The sequence below is a fragment of the Amphiura filiformis genome, chromosome 3, assembly GCF_039555335.1.
Source record: "Amphiura filiformis chromosome 3, Afil_fr2py, whole genome shotgun sequence".
In the NCBI taxonomy this organism is placed as follows: Eukaryota; Metazoa; Echinodermata; class Ophiuroidea; order Amphilepidida; family Amphiuridae; genus Amphiura; species Amphiura filiformis.
In genome coordinates, this window is record NC_092630.1 from 65158855 (window position 1) to 65177818 (window position 18964).

The 18964-nt window shown below is 39.6% G+C and overlaps 11 protein-coding genes across 11 annotated transcripts; 7 read left to right on the forward strand and 4 right to left on the reverse strand.

Annotated features, from left to right (window-relative positions):
* Positions 1–477: 477 nt before the first annotated feature.
* Positions 478–846, reverse strand: LOC140147430 (late histone H2A.1-like). Its single transcript, XM_072169207.1, has one exon. The coding sequence runs from the start codon at positions 844–846 to the stop codon at positions 478–480; it is 369 nt and encodes a 122-aa protein (XP_072025308.1).
* A 454-nt stretch (positions 847–1300) lies between these two features.
* Positions 1301–1678, forward strand: LOC140148975 (histone H2B.1, sperm-like). Its single transcript, XM_072171088.1, has one exon. It carries the CDS (start codon positions 1301–1303, stop codon positions 1676–1678), a length of 378 nt encoding a protein of 125 aa, XP_072027189.1.
* A 2953-nt stretch (positions 1679–4631) lies between these two features.
* LOC140147756 (histone H2B.1, sperm-like) lies at positions 4632–5009 on the forward strand. The gene has a single exon (XM_072169512.1). The coding sequence runs from the start codon at positions 4632–4634 to the stop codon at positions 5007–5009; it is 378 nt and encodes a 125-aa protein (XP_072025613.1).
* Positions 5010–7163: 2154 nt separating this feature from the next.
* Positions 7164–7532, reverse strand: LOC140147431 (late histone H2A.1-like). The gene has a single exon (XM_072169208.1). The coding sequence runs from the start codon at positions 7530–7532 to the stop codon at positions 7164–7166; it is 369 nt and encodes a 122-aa protein (XP_072025309.1).
* A 382-nt stretch (positions 7533–7914) lies between these two features.
* Positions 7915–8367, forward strand: LOC140147757 (histone H2B.1, sperm-like). The gene has a single exon (XM_072169513.1). The coding sequence runs from the start codon at positions 7990–7992 to the stop codon at positions 8365–8367; it is 378 nt and encodes a 125-aa protein (XP_072025614.1). The 5' UTR covers positions 7915–7989.
* Positions 8368–9103: 736 nt separating this feature from the next.
* Positions 9104–9804, forward strand: LOC140147432 (uncharacterized). The gene has a single exon (XM_072169209.1). The coding sequence runs from the start codon at positions 9184–9186 to the stop codon at positions 9802–9804; it is 621 nt and encodes a 206-aa protein (XP_072025310.1). The 5' UTR covers positions 9104–9183.
* Positions 9805–11344: 1540 nt separating this feature from the next.
* Positions 11345–11722, forward strand: LOC140147433 (histone H2B.1, sperm-like). Its single transcript, XM_072169210.1, has one exon. The coding sequence runs from the start codon at positions 11345–11347 to the stop codon at positions 11720–11722; it is 378 nt and encodes a 125-aa protein (XP_072025311.1).
* A 2193-nt stretch (positions 11723–13915) lies between these two features.
* Positions 13916–14284, reverse strand: LOC140147435 (late histone H2A.1-like). The gene has a single exon (XM_072169211.1). The coding sequence runs from the start codon at positions 14282–14284 to the stop codon at positions 13916–13918; it is 369 nt and encodes a 122-aa protein (XP_072025312.1).
* Positions 14285–14663: 379 nt separating this feature from the next.
* LOC140147436 (histone H2B.1, sperm-like) lies at positions 14664–15116 on the forward strand. The gene has a single exon (XM_072169212.1). It carries the CDS (start codon positions 14739–14741, stop codon positions 15114–15116), a length of 378 nt encoding a protein of 125 aa, XP_072025313.1. The 5' UTR covers positions 14664–14738.
* Positions 15117–17658: 2542 nt separating this feature from the next.
* Positions 17659–18027, reverse strand: LOC140147437 (late histone H2A.1-like). The gene has a single exon (XM_072169213.1). It carries the CDS (start codon positions 18025–18027, stop codon positions 17659–17661), a length of 369 nt encoding a protein of 122 aa, XP_072025314.1.
* Positions 18028–18402: 375 nt separating this feature from the next.
* LOC140147438 (histone H2B.1, sperm-like) lies at positions 18403–18855 on the forward strand. The gene has a single exon (XM_072169215.1). The coding sequence runs from the start codon at positions 18478–18480 to the stop codon at positions 18853–18855; it is 378 nt and encodes a 125-aa protein (XP_072025316.1). The 5' UTR covers positions 18403–18477.
* The last annotated feature ends 109 nt before the right edge of the window (positions 18856–18964 follow it).

Genomic DNA, 18964 nt, shown 5'->3' on the forward strand with positions numbered 1-18964 from the left:
AAATGAAACGCAAGGTTGAAATCGGGTTGAAAGTGGGTTGAAGTCAGGTTGATGCTTCAACGTTGATTCAACGTTGATTCAACGTTGAAATCAGGTTGAAATCCGGTTGAAATTAGGTTGATATCAGGTTGATATGAAACACAAGGTTGAAATCAGGTTGAAATCGGGTTGAAATTAGGTTGAAGCTTCAACGTTGATTCAACGTTGAATCAACATTGACAAAAAGGTTGATGTCAACTTTCACTTTTCAACGTTGAATCAACGTTGATGTATCAACGTTGATTCAACGTTGATTTCACGTTGATGTGCCCACTGGGTAGAATTTTGAAAATGAGTACGTCATGTATTTAGAAAAAAGAGATTCAACATTTTCAATATCTTTTCACCTTCTTTACATGTCTGACATAAGAATCATTTCTCTTTTTTGTATGTGGTGGCTCTGAAAAGAGCCGTTTGGTTTAATCCAACTAAGAGGGTTTACTTGGACTTGGTACGTTTTGGAAGGAGTACAGCCTGAATGTTGGGTAGTACACCTCCTTGGGCAATGGTCACTCCACCTAGCAGCCTGTTCAGTTCTTCGTCGTTGCGAACGGCTAGCTGCAAATGACGTGGGTTGATCCTGGACTTCTTGTTGTCTCGAGCTGCGTTGCCTGCCAATTCCAGAATTTCTGCCGTTAAATATTCCATCACGGCAGCCAGATAAACAGGGGCACCGGCACCCACCCGCTCTGAGTAGTTACCTTTCCGCAAGAAACGGTGAACACGACCCACTGGGAATTGCAACCCAGCTCTGCTAGATCGGCTCCTAGCCTTGCTCTTTGCTTTTCCTTTACCACGACCAGACATTTTCACACCTTTATCAAAACACTGCAATGATGATGCAAACGTAATCGATCGGTGACAAAGTTTGTTTTATACCATACCCCGAATTTGTTTCAGGATCTCAAAAAAGGATCCTGAAACGTTAAAGAATACAAAGATTGACGTGGATTGGTCAAAAGAATAAATCTTTCAACCAATAAAATAATTATTTGCGTATTTAATTTTTTGATTGGTTCGCAAACAACGCGCCAAATATACGGAGAAAAACTAAAAACTTTGATGGATCTGACCAGCGGCAGCCATAAAGATATCGTCCAATCAAAACATTAGTTGAACCGAGCGACCCTCTGATTGGTTGAAAGTTATCTAGCTCAAGATCCTGTGCCAGCATATAAAACGAGAATACCCGCGTTGCCGGCAATTGCTGATTTTATGTTTCAGTTGAAAATTGAAATTTGTGCCTTTTGAGACAAGTAAAATGCCTCCCAAAAGTCCGACAAGAAGTGGAAAAGGAGCCAAGAGAGCTGGCAGCCCACGTCGCAAGGGAAAGCGTGCTGCCAGGCGTCGCCGCCGTAGACGAGAAAGCTACGGAATCTACATCTACAAGGTACTGAAGCAAGTTCATCCTGACACTGGTATTTCCAGCCGTGCCATGAGCATCATGAACAGCTTTGTGAACGATATCTTTGAACGCATTGCTGGTGAAGCATCTCGCCTTGCACAGTACAACAGACGTCGCACCATCAGCAGCCGTGAAGTGCAGACTGCTGTCCGCCTTCTCCTGCCTGGAGAACTGGCCAAGCACGCGGTTAGCGAGGGTACCAAAGCCGTCACTAAATACACCACTTCCAGGTAAAATGTGACAGGCATCTTTAAACCCAAACGGCTCTTTTCAGAGCCACCAAGAAGTCCTAAAAGAGAAATGATTTGTGTTGTCACAATTTTAGATTATAAATTAAATATTAAGTCTTGACTTAAACGTCTATGTGTTAATGTGATTTAAAAATTCATTTTTTTTACACGTGTAGATGGAGATTTTTTTTCATAATTTGTTACCGGTAATTTGTTTGAAGTTCACATTAGCCCTAGTCATACTTTAAAAAAAAAGAGCAACGCATAGGTTAACAAGAAGGTAGTGTGTCAGTAATTTTGTTCAAATACCATGTAAATAACTAATAGAAAAATAAATAAATAGTGTATCTTTTGAGCATTTGCCTCAGAGTAGCCCAATATAAATGAAGTAGTGCACTAAACCACTAAATTGTAGGCCTATCATTTAGCTCTATATAGGCCTACTTGTTAAAAGTATTGAGAACTCTTCTCTTTGTTAATGACATACTTTATTATTGTAAATAAATAGATAAATAAATAAATAAATAAATAAATAAATACATTAAAATAATGTGTGTGTTTTTTGTTCAATGCCACAAAAAGCACAGCCATCCTTGTAACCATTATCATGTTGCATTTCACAACTTCCCACCAATGAGAATGCAGTAATTTTGTCATTGGTCAATCGGCGGTAAATAATCAACCAATCACCTCTTGATACTTGCTAGGATCCTATTTACGATCCCGTATGAAATATAAAACAAGTTGCTCTTTAGTTTCTGGCACCGAGTCATACGGATATTGAGAGCAAAATGGGTTCGCCGAGAAAATCTCCAAAGAAGTCGCCCAGGAAAAGGGCAAGAAAAGCAGTTAGCTCACACCCAACATGTTCTGCCATGGTGCAAGCTGCAATCGCTGGCTTGAAGGAAAGAGGTGGTTCTTCTCTTCCAGCAATCAAGAAATACATCGCTGCGAATTACAAATGCGATGTAGCCAAATTGAATTCCTTCATCAAGGCCGCCATTCGCAACGGTGTAGCCAAGGGTACGCTAGTGCAGGTCAAGGGAAAAGGAGCGAGCGGTTCATTCCGTCTGGGTAAAAGGAGTCCGGATGCTGCACAAGCTAAAGCCAAGAGAGCCAAGGCAGCACAACGCAAAAAGGCAGCTGTCCAAAAGAGAAAGGCCAAGAGAGCGGCATCAAGAGCGAAGAAAACTGCAGCAAAGAAGGCAAAACGAGCAGCCAAGGCGGCAAAGAGAGCCACAAAGAAGAAGGCCAAGAAGCCGAAGAAGAAAGCTACCAAGAAATCTGCTAAGCCAAAGAAGAGAGCAGCACCAAAGAAGAAGGCTGCGTCCAAGAAAGCGAGGAAGACAAAGCCAAAGAGGAAATCTTCACCTAAGAAGAAGGCAGCAAAGAGAACTTCGGCAAAGAAGTAGATCTTTTATCAGCCATAAAAAAAAACCAACGGCTCTTTTCAGAGCCACCAATTCATCTAAAAGAGCAATGACCCACTGTCCTAAAACCTATTCATCATGTTCATTCGATGATCCGATATTCAAATTTAAATCAGAGGATACAAAATAACAAAATATAGCAAACATGTAGGCCATGTTTTCAGAGAGAGAGAGAGAGAGGTGAATTATATTTGACGCGCATTTTCAAATAAAATTTTCTAATATTTTGGTTTAAAAATACACACAATTAGATAGGCCTACAATATTAATTTTGAAACTTCCAAAAGGTCTACTCTAATTTTCATAAGATCATTATAATTATTGTAAATTTATTCCTTTTATTGTAGTATACGTTTATAGTTAGGGAGTAGGCCTATCATGTTGTTTTATTTATATGATCAATTAACTTTTAGTGAACTGAAAAGAACAAAATGGAATGAAGTAATGCAGACAAAATAATGTTTGAAAATAATAAACTCTATCAATAATGTTCATGTTCCATGATTGCCACCATTAAACATGGTTAATCTCAACGAACAAAATAGAATTTTGAAAATGAGTACGTCATGTATTTAGAAAAAAGAGATTCAACATTTTCAATATCTTTTCACCTTCTTTACATGTCTGACATAAGAATCATTTCTCTTTTTTTGTATGTGGTGGCTCTGAAAAGAGCCGTTTGGTTTAATCCAACTAAGAGGGTTTACTTGGACTTGGTACGTTTTGGAAGGAGTACAGCCTGAATGTTGGGTAGTACACCTCCTTGGGCAATGGTCACTCCACCTAGCAGCCTGTTCAGTTCTTCGTCGTTGCGAACGGCTAGCTGCAAATGACGTGGGTTGATCCTGGACTTCTTGTTGTCTCGAGCTGCGTTGCCTGCCAATTCCAGAATTTCTGCCGTTAAATATTCCATCACGGCAGCCAGATAAACAGGGGCACCGGCACCCACCCGCTCTGAGTAGTTACCTTCCGCAAGAAACGGTGAACACGACCCACTGGGAATTGCAACCCAGCTCTGCTAGATCGGCTCCTAGCCTTGCTCTTTGCTTTTCCTTTACCACGACCAGACATTTTCACACCTTTATCAAAACACTGCAATGATGATGCAAACGTAATCGATCGGTGACAAAGTTTGTTTTATACCATACCCCGAATTTGTTTCAGGATCTCAAAAAAGGATCCTGAAACGTTAAAGAATACAAAGATTGACGTGGATTGGTCAAAAGAATAAATCTTTCAACCAATAAAATAATTATTTGCGTATTTAATTTTGTGATTGGTTCGCAAACAACGCGCCAAATATACGGAGAAAAACTAAAAACTTTGATGGATCTGACCAGCGGCAGCCATAAAGATATCGTCCAATCAAAAAATTAGTTGAACCGAGCGACCCTCTGATTGGTTGAAAGTTATCTAGCTCAAGATCCCTGTGCCAGCATATAAAAACGAGAATACCCGCGTTGCCGGCAATTGCTGATTTTATGTTTCAGTTGAAAATTGAAATTTGTGCCTTTTCAGACAAGTAAAATGCCTCCCAAAAGTCCGACAAGAAGTGGAAAAGGAGCCAAGAGAGCTGGCAGCCCACGTCGCAAGGGAAAGCGTGCTGCCAGGCGTCGCCGCCGTAGACGAGAAAGCTACGGAATCTACATCTACAAGGTACTGAAGCAAGTTCATCCTGACACTGGTATTTCCAGCCGTGCCATGAGCATCATGAACAGCTTTGTGAACGATATCTTTGAACGCATTGCTGGTGAAGCATCTCGCCTTGCACAGTACAACAGACGTCGCACCATCAGCAGCCGTGAAGTGCAGACTGCTGTCCGCCTTCTCCTGCCTGGAGAACTGGCCAAGCACGCGGTTAGCGAGGGTACCAAAGCCGTCACTAAATACACCACTTCCAGGTAAAATGTGACAGGCATCTTTAAACCCAAACGGCTCTTTTCAGAGCCACCAAGAAGTCCTAAAAGAGAGAATGATTTGTGTTGTCACAATTTTAGATTATAAATTAAATATTAAGTCTTGACTTAAACGTCTATGTGTTAATGTGATTTAAAAATTCATTTTTTTTACACGTGTAGATGCAGATTTTTTTTTCATAATTTGTTACCGGTAATTTGTTTGAAGTTCACATTAGCCCTAGTCATACTTTAAAAAAAAGAGCAACGCATAGGTTAACAAGAAGGTAGTGTGTCAGTAATTTTGTTCAAATACCATGTAAATAACTAATAGAAAAATAAATAAATAGTGTATCTTTTGAGCATTTGCCTCAGAGTAGCCCAATATAAATGAAGTAGTGCACTAAACCACTAAATTGTAGGCCTATCATTTAGCTCTATATAGGCCTACTTGTTAAAAGTATTGAGAACTCTTCTCTTTGTTAATGACATACTTTATTATTGTAAATAAATAGATAAATAAATAAATAAATAAATAAATAAATAAATAAATAAATAAATAAATAAATACATTAAATAATGTGTGTGTTTTTTGTTCAATGCCACAAAAAGCACAGCCATCCTTGTAACCATTATCATGTTGCATTTCACAACTTCCCACCAATGAGAATGCAGTAATTTTGTCATTGGTCAATCGGCGGTAAATAATCAACCAATCACCTCTTGATACTTGCTAGGATCCTATTTACGATCCCGTATGAAATATAAAACAAGTTGCTCTTTAGTTTCTGGCACCGAGTCATACGGATATTGAGAGCAAAATGGGTTCGCCGAGAAAATCTCCAAAGAAGTCGCCCAGGAAAGGGCAAGAAAAGCAGTTAGCTCACACCCAACATGTGCTGCCATGGTGCAAGCTGCAATCGCTGGCTTGAAGGAAAGAGGTGGTTCTTCTCTTCCAGCAATCAAGAAATACATCGCTGCCAATTACAAATGCGATGTAGCCAAATTGAATTCCTTCATCAAGGCCGCCATTCGCAACGGTGTAGCCAAGGGTACGCTAGTGCAGGTCAAGGGAAAAGGAGCGAGCGGTTCATTCCGTCTGGGTAAAAGGAGTCCGGATGCTGCACAAGCTAAAGCCAAGAGAGCCAAGGCAGCACAACGCAAAAAGGCAGCTGTCCAAAAGAGAAAGGCCAAGAGAGCGGCATCAAGAGCGAAGAAAACTGCAGCAAAGAAGGCAAAACGAGCAGCCAAGGCGGCAAAGAGAGCCACAAAGAAGAAGGCCAAGAAGCCGAAGAAGAAAGCTACCAAGAAATCTGCTAAGCCAAAGAAGAGAGCAGCACCAAAGAAGAAGGCTGCGTCCAAGAAAGCGAGGAAGACAAAGCCAAAGAGGAAATCTTCACCTAAGAAGAAGGCAGCAAAGAGAACTTCGGCAAAGAAGTAGATCTTTTATCAGCCATAAAAAAAAAACCAACGGCTCTTTTCAGAGCCACCAATTCATCTAAAAGAGCAATGACCCACTGTCCTAAAACCTATTCATCATGTTCATTCGATGATCCGATATTCAAATTTAAATCAGTGGATACAAAATAACAAAATATAGCAAACATGTAGGCCATGTTTTCAGAGAGAGAGAGAGAGAGGTGAATTATATTTGACGCGCATTTTCAAATAAAATTTTCTAATATTTTGGTTTAAAAATACACACAATTAGATAGGCCTACAATATTAATTTTGAAACTTCCAAAAGGTCTACTCTAATTTTCATAAGATCATTATAATTATTGTAAATTTATTCCTTTTATTGTAGTATACGTTTATAGATAGGGAGTAGGCTTATCATGTTGTTTTATTTATATGATCAATTAACTTTTAGTGAACTGAAAAGAACAAAATGGAATGAAGTAATGCAGACAAAATAATGTTTGAAAATAATAAACTCTATCAATAATGTTCATGTTCCATGATTGCCACCATTAAACATGGTTAATCTCAACGAACAAAATAGAATTTTGAAAATGAGTACGTCATGTATTTAGAAAAAAGAGATTCAACATTTTCAATATCTTTTCACCTTCTTTACATGTCTGACATAAGAATCATTTCTCTTTTTTTTGTATGTGGTGGCTCTGAAAAGAGCCGTTTGGTTTAATCCAACTAAGAGGGTTTACTTGGACTTGGTACGTTTTGGAAGGAGTACAGCCTGAATGTTGGGTAGTACACCTCCTTGGGCAATGGTCACTCCACCTAGCAGCCTGTTCAGTTCTTCGTCGTTGCGAACGGCTAGCTGCAAATGACGTGGGTTGATCCTGGACTTCTTGTTGTCTCGAGCTGCGTTGCCTGCCAATTCCAGAATTTCTGCCGTTAAATATTCCATCACGGCAGCCAGATAAACAGGGGCACCGGCACCCACCCGCTCTGAGTAGTTACCTTTCCGCAAGAAACGGTGAACACGACCCACTGGGAATTGCAACCCAGCTCTGCTAGATCGGCTCCTAGCCTTGCTCTTTGCTTTTCCTTTACCACGACCAGACATTTTCACACCTTTATCAAAACACTGCAATGATGATGCAAACGTAATCGATCGGTGACAAAGTTTGTTTTATACCATACCTCGAATTTGTTTCAGGATCTCAAAAAAGGATCCTGAAACGTTAAAGAATACAAAGATTGACGTGGATTGGTCAAAAGAATAAATCTTTCAACCAATAAAATAATTATTTGCGTATTTAATTTTTTGATTGGTTCGCAAACAACGCGCCAAATATACGGAGAAAAAAACTAAAAACTTTGATGGATCTGACCAGCGGCAGCCATAAAGATATCGTCCAATCAAAAATTAGTTGAACCGAGCGACCCTCTGATTGGTTGAAAGTTATCTAGCTCAAGATCCCTGTGCCAGCATATAAAAACGAGAATACCCGCGTTGCCGGCAATTGCTGATTTTATGTTTCAGTTGAAAATTGAAATTTGTGCCTTTTGAGACAAGTAAAATGCCTCCCAAAAGTCCGACAAGAAGTGGAAAAGGAGCCAAGAGAGCTGGCAGCCCACGTCGCAAGGGAAAGCGTGCTGCCAGGCGTCGCCGCCGTAGACGAGAAAGCTACGGAATCTACATCTACAAGGTACTGAAGCAAGTTCATCCTGACACTGGTATTTCCAGCCGTGCCATGAGCATCATGAACAGCTTTGTGAACGATATCTTTGAACGCATTGCTGGTGAAGCATCTCGCCTTGCACAGTACAACAGACGTCGCACCATCAGCAGCCGTGAAGTGCAGACTGCTGTCCGCCTTCTCCTGCCTGGAGAACTGGCCAAGCACGCGGTTAGCGAGGGTACCAAAGCCGTCACTAAATACACCACTTCCAGGTAAAATGTGACAGGCACCTTTAAACCCAAACGGCTCTTTTCAGAGCCACCAAGAAGTCCTAAAAGAGAGAATGATTTGTGTTGTCACAATTTTAGATTATAAATTAAATATTAAGTCTTGACTTAAACGTCTATGTGTTAATGTGATTTAAAAATTCATTTTTTTTTTACACGTGTAGATGGAGATTTTTTTTCATAATTTGTTACCGGTAATTTGTTTGAAGTTCACATTAGCCCTAGTCATACTTTTTAAAAAAAAAGAGCAACGCATAGGTTAACAAGAAGGTAGTGTGTCAGTAATTTTGTTCAAATACCATGTAAATAACTAATAGAAAAATAAATAAATAGTGTATCTTTTGAGCATTTGCCTCAGAGTAGCCCAATATAAATGAAGTAGTGCACTAAACCACTAAATTGTAGGCCTATCATTTAGCTCTATATAGGCCTACTTGTTAAAAGTATTGAGAACTCTTCTCTTTGTTAATGACATACTTTATTATTGTAAATAAATAGATAAATAAATAAATAAATAAATAAATAAATAAATAAATAAATAAATAAATAAATACATTAAAATAATGTGTGTGTTTTTTGTTCAATGCCACAAAAAGCACAGCCATCCTTGTAACCATTATCATGTTGCATTTCACAACTTCCCACCAATGAGAATGCAGTAATTTTGTCATTGGTCAATCGGCGGTAAATAATCAACCAATCACCTCTTGATACTTGCTAGGATCCTATTTACGATCCCGTATGAAATATAAAACAAGTTGCTCTTTAGTTTCTGGCACCGAGTCATACGGATATTGAGAGCAAAATGGGTTCGCCGAGAAAATCTCCAAAGAAGTCGCCCAGGAAAAGGGCAAGAAAAGCAGTTAGCTCACACCCAACATGTGCTGCCATGGTGCAAGCTGCAATCGCTGGCTTGAAGGAAAGAGGTGGTTCTTCTCTTCCAGCAATCAAGAAATACATCGCTGCCAATTACAAATGCGATGTAGCCAAATTGAATTCCTTCATCAAGGCCGCCATTCGCAACGGTGTAGCCAAGGGTACGCTAGTGCAGGTCAAGGGAAAAGGAGCGAGCGGTTCATTCCGTCTGGGTAAAAGGAGTCCGGATGCTGCACAAGCTAAAGCCAAGAGAGCCAAGGCAGCACAACGCAAAAAGGCAGCTGTCCAAAAGAGAAAGGCCAAGAGAGCGGCATCAAGAGCGAAGAAAACTGCAGCAAAGAAGGCAAAACGAGCAGCCAAGGCGGCAAAGAGAGCCACAAAGAAGAAGGCCAAGAAGCCGAAGAAGAAAGCTACCAAGAAATCTGCTAAGCCAAAGAAGAGAGCAGCACCAAAGAAGAAGGCTGCGTCCAAGAAAGCGAGGAAGACAAAGCCAAAGAGGAAATCTTCACCTAAGAAGAAGGCAGCAAAGAGAACTTCGGCAAAGAAGTAGATCTTTTATCAGCCATAAAAAAAACCAACGGCTCTTTTCAGAGCCACCAATTCATCTAAAAGAGCAATGACCCACTGTCCTAAAACCTATTCATCATGTTCATTCGATGATCCGATATTCAAATTTAAATCAGAGGATACAAAATAACAAAATATAGCAAACATGTAGGCCATGTTTTCAGAGAGAGAGAGAGAGAGGTGAATTATATTTGACGCGCATTTTCAAATAAAATTTTCTAATATTTTGGTTTAAAAATACACACAATTAGATAGGCCTACAATATTAATTTTGAAACTTCCAAAAGGTCTACTCTAATTTTCATAAGATCATTATAATTATTGTAAATTTATTCCTTTTATTGTAGTATACGTTTATAGTTAGGGAGTAGGCCTATCATGTTGTTTTATTTATATGATCAATTAACTTTTAGTGAACTGAAAAGAACAAAATGGAATGAAGTAATGCAGACAAAATAATGTTTGAAAATAATAAACTCTATCAATAATGTTCATGTTCCATGATTGCCACCATTAAACATGGTTAATCTCAACGAACAAAATAGAATTTTGAAAATGAGTACGTCATGTATTTAGAAAAAAGAGATTCAACATTTTCAATATCTTTTCACCTTCTTTACATGTCTGACATAAGAATCATTTCTCTTTTTTGTATGTGGTGGCTCTGAAAAGAGCCGTTTGGTTTAATCCAACTAAGAGGGTTTACTTGGACTTGGTACGTTTTGGAAGGAGTACAGCCTGAATGTTGGGTAGTACACCTCCTTGGGCAATGGTCACTCCACCTAGCAGCCTGTTCAGTTCTTCGTCGTTGCGAACGGCTAGCTGCAAATGACGTGGGTTGATCCTGGACTTCTTGTTGTCTCGAGCTGCGTTGCCTGCCAATTCCAGAATTTCTGCCGTTAAATATTCCATCACGGCAGCCAGATAACCAGGGCACCGGCACCCACCCGCTCTGAGTAGTTACCTTTCCGCAAGAAACGGTGAACACGACCCACTGGGAATTGCAACCCAGCTCTGCTAGATCGGCTCCTAGCCTTGCTCTTTGCTTTTCCTTTACCACGACCAGACATTTTCACACCTTTATCAAAACACTGCAATGATGATGCAAACGTAATCGATCGGTGACAAAGTTTGTTTTATACCATACCTCGAATTTGTTTCAGGATCTCAAAAAAGGATCCTGAAACGTTAAAGAATACAAAGATTGACGTGGATTGGTCAAAAGAATAAATCTTTCAACCAATAAAATAATTATTTGCGTATTTAATTTTTGATTGGTTCGCAAACAACGCGCCAAATATACGGAGAAAAACTAAAACTTTGATGGATCTGACCAGCGGCAGCCATAAAGATATCGTCCAATCAAAAATTAGTTGAACCGAGCGACCCTCTGATTGGTTGAAAGTTATCTAGCTCAAGATCCCTGTGCCAGCATATAAAAACGAGAATACCCGCGTTGCCGGCAATTGCTGATTTTATGTTTCAGTTGAAAATTGAAATTTGTGCCTTTTCAGACAAGTAAAATGCCTCCCAAAAGTCCGACAAGAAGTGGAAAAGGAGCCAAGAGAGCTGGCAGCCCACGTCGCAAGGGAAAGCGTGCTGCCAGGCGTCGCCGCCGTAGACGAGAAAGCTACGGAATCTACATCTACAAGGTACTGAAGCAAGTTCATCCTGACACTGGTATTTCCAGCCGTGCCATGAGCATCATGAACAGCTTTGTGAACGATATCTTTGAACGCATTGCTGGTGAAGCATCTCGCCTTGCACAGTACAACAGACGTCGCACCATCAGCAGCCGTGAAGTGCAGACTGCTGTCCGCCTTCTCCTGCCTGGAGAACTGGCCAAGCACGCGGTTAGCGAGGGTACCAAAGCCGTCACTAAATACACCACTTCCAGGTAAAATGTGACAGGCATCTTTAAACCCAAACGGCTCTTTTCAGAGCCACCAAGAAGTCCTAAAAGAGAGAATGATTTGTGTTGTCACAATTTTAGATTATAAATTAAATATTAAGTCTTGACTTAAACGTCTATGTGTTAATGTGATTTAAAAATTCATTTTTTTTACACGTGTAGATGGAGATTTTTTTTCTTTATTTGTTACCGGTAATTTGTTTGAAGTTCACATTAGCCCTAGTCATACTTTTTTAAAAAAAAAGAGCAACGCATAGGTTAACAAGAAGGTAGTGTGTCAGTAATTTTGTTCAAATACCATGTAAATAACTAATAGAAAAATAAATAAATAGTGTATCTTTTGAGCATTTGCCTCAGAGTAGCCCAATATAAATGAAGTAGTGCACTAAACCACTAAATTGTAGGCCTATCATTTAGCTCTATATAGGCCTACTTGTTAAAAGTATTGAGAACTCTTCTCTTTGTTAATGACATACTTTATTATTGTAAATAAATAGATAAATAAATAAATAAATAAATAAATAAATAAATAAATAAATAAATAAATAAATAAATAAATAAATAAATAAATAAATAAATAAATAAATATTAAAATAATGTGTGTGTTTTTTTTTGTTCAATGCCACAAAAAGCACAGCCATCCTTGTAACCATTATCATGTTGCATTTCACAACTTCCCACCAATGAGAATGCAGTAATTTTGTCATTGGTCAATCGGCGGTAAATAATCAACCAATCACCTCTTGATACTTGCTAGGATCCTATTTACGATCCCGTATGAAATATAAAACAAGTTGCTCTTTAGTTTCTGGCACCGAGTCATACGGATATTGAGAGCAAAATGGGTTCGCCGAGAAAATCTCCAAAGAAGTCGCCCAGGAAAAGGGCAAGAAAAGCAGTTAGCTCACACCCAACATGTGCTGCCATGGTGCAAGCTGCAATCGCTGGCTTGAAGGAAAGAGGTGGTTCTTCTCTTCCAGCAATCAAGAAATACATCGCTGCCAATTACAAATGCGATGTAGCCAAATTGAATTCCTTCATCAAGGCCGCCATTCGCAACGGTGTAGCCAAGGGTACGCTAGTGCAGGTCAAGGGAAAAGGAGCGAGCGGTTCATTCCGTCTGGGTAAAAGGAGTCCGGATGCTGCACAAGCTAAAGCCAAGAGAGCCAAGGCAGCACAACGCAAAAAGGCAGCTGTCCAAAAGAGAAAGGCCAAGAGAGCGGCATCAAGAGCGAAGAAAACTGCAGCAAAGAAGGCAAAACGAGCAGCCAAGGCGGCAAAGAGAGCCACAAAGAAGAAGGCCAAGAAGCCGAAGAAGAAAGCTACCAAGAAATCTGCTAAGCCAAAGAAGAGAGCAGCACCAAAGAAGAAGGCTGCGTCCAAGAAAGCGAGGAAGACAAAGCCAAAGAGGAAATCTTCACCTAAGAAGAAGGCAGCAAAGAGAACTTCGGCAAAGAAGTAGATCTTTTATCAGCCATAAAAAAAAACCAACGGCTCTTTTCAGAGCCACCAATTCATCTAAAAGAGCAATGACCCACTGTCCTAAAACCTATTCATCATGTTCATTCGATGATCCGATATTCAAATTTAAATCAGTGGATACAAAATAACAAAATATAGCAAACATGTAGGCCATGTTTTCAGAGAGAGAGAGAGAGAGGTGAATTATATTTGACGCGCATTTTCAAATAAAATTTTCTAATATTTTGGTTTAAAAATACACACAATTAGATAGGCCTACAATATTAATTTTGAAACTTCCAAAAGGTCTACTCTAATTTTCATAAGATCATTATAATTATTGTAAATTTATTCCTTTTATTGTAGTATACGTTTATAGTTAGGGAGTAGGCCTATCATGTTGTTTTATTTATATGATCAATTAACTTTTAGTGAACTGAAAAGAACAAAATGGAATGAAGTAATGCAGACAAAATAATGTTTGAAAATAATAAACTCTATCAATAATGTTCATGTTCCATGATTGCCACCATTAAACATGGTTAATCTCAACGAACAAAATAGAATTTTGAAAATGAGTACGTCATGTATTTAGAAAAAAGAGATTCAACATTTTCAATATCTTTTCACCTTCTTTACATGTCTGACATAAGAATCATTTCTCTTTTTTGTATGTGGTGGCTCTGAAAAGAGCCGTTTGGTTTAATCCAACTAAGAGGGTTTACTTGGACTTGGTACGTTTTGGAAGGAGTACAGCCTGAATGTTGGGTAGTACACCTCCTTGGGCAATGGTCACTCCACCTAGCAGCCTGTTCAGTTCTTCGTCGTTGCGAACGGCTAGCTGCAAATGACGTGGGTTGATCCTGGACTTCTTGTTGTCTCGAGCTGCGTTGCCTGCCAATTCCAGAATTTCTGCCGTTAAATATTCCATCACGGCAGCCAGATAAACAGGGGCACCGGCACCCACCCGCTCTGAGTAGTTACCTTTCCGCAAGAAACGGTGAACACGACCCACTGGGAATTGCAACCCAGCTCTGCTAGATCGGCTCCTAGCCTTGCTCTTTGCTTTTCCTTTACCACGACCAGACATTTTCACACCTTTATCAAAACACTGCAATGATGATGCAAACGTAATCGATCGGTGACAAAGTTTGTTTTATACCATACCTCGAATTTGTTTCAGGATCTCAAAAAAGGATCCTGAAACGTTAAAGAATACAAAGATTGACGTGGATTGGTCAAAAGAATAAATCTTTCAACCAATAAAATAATTATTTGCGTATTTAATTTTTGATTGGTTCGCAAACAACGCGCCAAATATACGGAGAAAAACTAAAAACTTTGATGGATCTGACCAGCGGCAGCCATAAAGATATCGTCCAATCAAAAATTAGTTGAACCGAGCGACCCTCTGATTGGTTGAAAGTTATCTAGCTCAAGATCCCTGTGCCAGCATATAAAAACGAGAATACCCGCGTTGCCGGCAATTGCTGATTTTATGTTTCAGTTGAAAATTGAAATTTGTGCCTTTTGAGACAAGTAAAATGCCTCCCAAAAGTCCGACAAGAAGTGGAAAAGGAGCCAAGAGAGCTGGCAGCCCACGTCGCAAGGGAAAGCGTGCTGCCAGGCGTCGCCGCCGTAGACGAGAAAGCTACGGAATCTACATCTACAAGGTACTGAAGCAAGTTCATCCTGACACTGGTATTTCCAGCCGTGCCATGAGCATCATGAACAGCTTTGTGAACGATATCTTTGAACGCATTGCTGGTGAAGCATCTCGCCTTGCACAGTACAACAGACGTCGCACCATCAGCAGCCGTGAAGTGCAGACTGCTGTCCGCCTTCTCCTGCCTGGAGAACTGGCCAAGCACGCGGTTAGCGAGGGTACCAAAGCCGTCACTAAATACACCACTTCCAGGTAAAATGTGACAGGCACCTTTAAACCCAAACGGCTCTTTTCAGAGCCACCAAGAAGTCCTAAAAGAGAGAATGATTTGTGTTGTCACAATTTTAGATTATAAATTAAATATTAAGTCTTGACTTAAACGTCTATGTGTTAATGTGATTTAAAAATTCTTTTTTTTTTACACGTGTAGATGGAGATTTTTTTTCATAATTTGTTACCGGTAATTTGTTTGAAGTTCACATTAGCCCTAGTCATACTTTAAAAAAAAAGAGCAACGCATAGGTTAACAAGAAGGTAGTGTGTCAGTAATTTTGTTCAAATACCATGTAAATAACTAAATAAAAAATAAATATGTTTCAATCCCTCCCGCTTCCTTTTTGAGGTTTCCTCAAATATATCTTTTTATTTTTGAAATTCAGTTATAACTTTTCAAAAAATATGTCCAGAAGTTGGGATGCTTTCTATAGCCTTGCTAATATACAAGAAACACTTTTATAAGGTTTTGTGATAGTTAGAGGGGCCTATCTCTCAGAACAAGAATAAAAAGAGGCCTCCTCCTCTTTCCAGGCATTATTGTATACGCTAAAATAGCTCTAATTATGGGTATTTACACCGATTTTGCGATAAAAATAAAAAATAAAAAGCCCCCTCTTCCTCCTTTTTTTCAAAAACCCGGACGTGAAACATGTTTTATTTTTTACTTGGCCTAACTAATAGAAAATAAATAAATAGTGTATCTTTTGAGCATTTGCCTCAGAGTAGCCCAATATAAATGAAGTAGTGCACTAAACCACTAAATTGTAGGCCTATCATTTAGCTCTATATAGGCCTACTTGTTAAAAGTATTGAGAACTCTTCTCTTTGTTAATGACATACTTTATTGTAAATAAATAGATAAATAAATAAATAAATAAATAAATAAATAAATAAATAAATAAATAAATAAATAAATAAATAAATAAATAAATACATTAAAATAATGTGTGTGTTTTTTGTTCAATGCCACAAAAAGCACAGCCATCCTTGTAACCATTATCATGTTGCATTTCACAACTTCCCACCAATGAGAATGCAGTAATTTTGTCATTGGTCAATCGGCGGTAAATAATCAACCAATCACCTCTTGATACTTGCTAGGATCCTATTTACGATCCCGTATGAAATATAAAACAAGTTGCTCTTTAGTTTCTGGCACCGAGTCATACGGATATTGAGAGCAAAATGGGTTCGCCGAGAAAATCTCCAAAGAAGTCGCCCAGGAAAAGGGCAAGAAAAGCAGTTAGCTCACACCCAACATGTGCTGCCATGGTGCAAGCTGCAATCGCTGGCTTGAAGGAAAGAGGTGGTTCTTCTCTTCCAGCAATCAAGAAATACATCGCTGCCAATTACAAATGCGATGTAGCCAAATTGAATTCCTTCATCAAGGCCGCCATTCGCAACGGTGTAGCCAAGGGTACGCTAGTGCAGGTCAAGGGAAAAGGAGCGAGCGGTTCATTCCGTCTGGGTAAAAGGAGTCCGGATGCTGCACAAGCTAAAGCCAAGAGAGCCAAGGACACAACGCAAAAAGGCAGCTGTCCAAAAGAGAAAGGCCAAGAGAGCGGCATCAAGAGCGAAGAAAACTGCAGCAAAGAAGGCAAAACGAGCAGCCAAGGCGGCAAAGAGAGCCACAAAGAAGAAGGCCAAGAAGCCGAAGAAGAAAGCTACCAAGAAATCTGCTAAGCCAAAGAAGAGAGCAGCACCAAAGAAGAAGGCTGCGTCCAAGAAAGCGAGGAAGACAAAGCCAAAGAGGAAATCTTCACCTAAGAAGAAGGCAGCAAAGAGAACTTCGGCAAAGAAGTAGATCTTTTATCAGCCATAAAAAAAACCCAACGGCTCTTTTCAGAGCCACCAATTCATCTAAAAGAGCAATGACCCACTGTCCTAAAACCTATTCATCATGTTCATTCGATGATCCGATATTCAAATTTAAATCAGAGGATACAAAATAACAAAATATAGCAAACATGTAGGCCATGTTTTCAGAGAGAGAGAGAGAGAGAATTATATTTGACGCGCATTTTCAAATAAAATTTTCTAATATTTTGGTTTAAAAATACACACAATTAGATAGGCCTACAATATTAATTTTGAAACTTCCAAAAGGTCTACTCTAATTTTCATAAGATCATTATAATTATTGTAAATTTATTCCTTTTATTGTAGTATACGTTTATAGTTAGGGAGTAGGCCTATCATGTTGTTTTATTTATATGATCAATTAACTTTTAGTGAACTGAAAAGAACAAAATGGAATGAAGTAATGCAGACAAAATAATGTTTGAAAATAATAAACTCTATCAATAATGTTCATGTTCCATGATTGCCACCATTAAACATGGTTAATCTCAACGAACAAAATAGAATTTTGAAAATGAGTACGTCATGTATTTAGAAAAAAGAGATTCAACATTTTCAATATCTTTTCACCTTCTTTACATGTCTGACATAAGAATCATTTCTCTTTTTTGTATGTGGTGGCTCTGAAAAGAGCCGTTTGGTTTAATCCAACTAAGTGGGGTTTACTTGGACTTGGTACGTTTTGGAAGGAGTACAGCCTGAATGTTGGGTAGTACACCTCCTTGGGCAATGGTCACTCCACCTAGCAGCCTGTTCAGTTCTTCGTCGTTGCGAACGGCTAGCTGCAAATGACGTGGGTTGATCCTGGACTTCTTGTTGTCTCGAGCTGCGTTGCCTGCCAATTCCAGAATTTCTGCCGTTAAATATTCCATCACGGCAGCCAGATAAACAGGGGCACCGGCACCCACCCGCTCTGAGTAGTTACCTTTCCGCAAGAAACGGTGAACACGACCCACTGGGAATTGCAACCCAGCTCTGCTAGATCGGCTCCTAGCCTTGCTCTTTGCTTTTCCTTTACCACGACCAGACATTTTCACACCTTTATCAAAACACTGCAATGATGATGCAAACGTAATCGATCGGTGACAAAGTTTGTTTTATACCATACCCCGAATTTGTTTCAGGATCTCAAAAAGGATCCTGAAACGTTAAAAATAAAAGATTGACGTGGATTGGTCAAAAGAATAAATCTTTCAACCAATAAAATAATTATTTGCGTATTTAATTTTTGATTGGTTCGCAAACAACGCGCCAAATATACGGAGAAAAACTAAAACTTTGATGGATCTGACCAGCGGCAGCCATAAAGATATCGTCCAATCAAAAATTAGTTGAACCGAGCGACCCTCTGATTGGTTGAAAGTTATCTAGCTCAAGATCCCTGTGCCAGCATATAAAAACGAGAATACCCGCGTTGCCGGCAATTGCTGATTTTATGTTTCAGTTGAAAATTGAAATTTGTGCCTTTTGAGACAAGTAAAATGCCTCCCAAAAGTCCGACAAGAAGTGGAAAAGGAGCCAAGAGAGCTGGCAGCCCACGTCGCAAGGGAAAGCGTGCTGCCAGGCGTCGCCGCCGTAGACGAGAAAGCTACGGAATCTACATCTACAAGGTACTGAAGCAAGTTCATCCTGACACTGGTATTTCCAGCCGTGCCATGAGCATCATGAACAGCTTTGTGAACGATATCTTTGAACGCATTGCTGGTGAAGCATCTCGCCTTGCACAGTACAACAGACGTCGCACCATCAGCAGCCGTGAAGTGCAGACTGCTGTCCGCCTTCTCCTGCCTGGAGAACTGGCCAAGCACGCGGTTAGCGAGGGTACCAAAGCCGTCACTAAATACACCACTTCCAGGTAAAATGTGACAGGCACCTTTAAACCCAAACGGCTCTTTTCAGAGCCACCAAGAAGTCCTAAAAGAGAGAATGATTTGTGTTGTCACAATTTTAGATTATAAATTAAATATT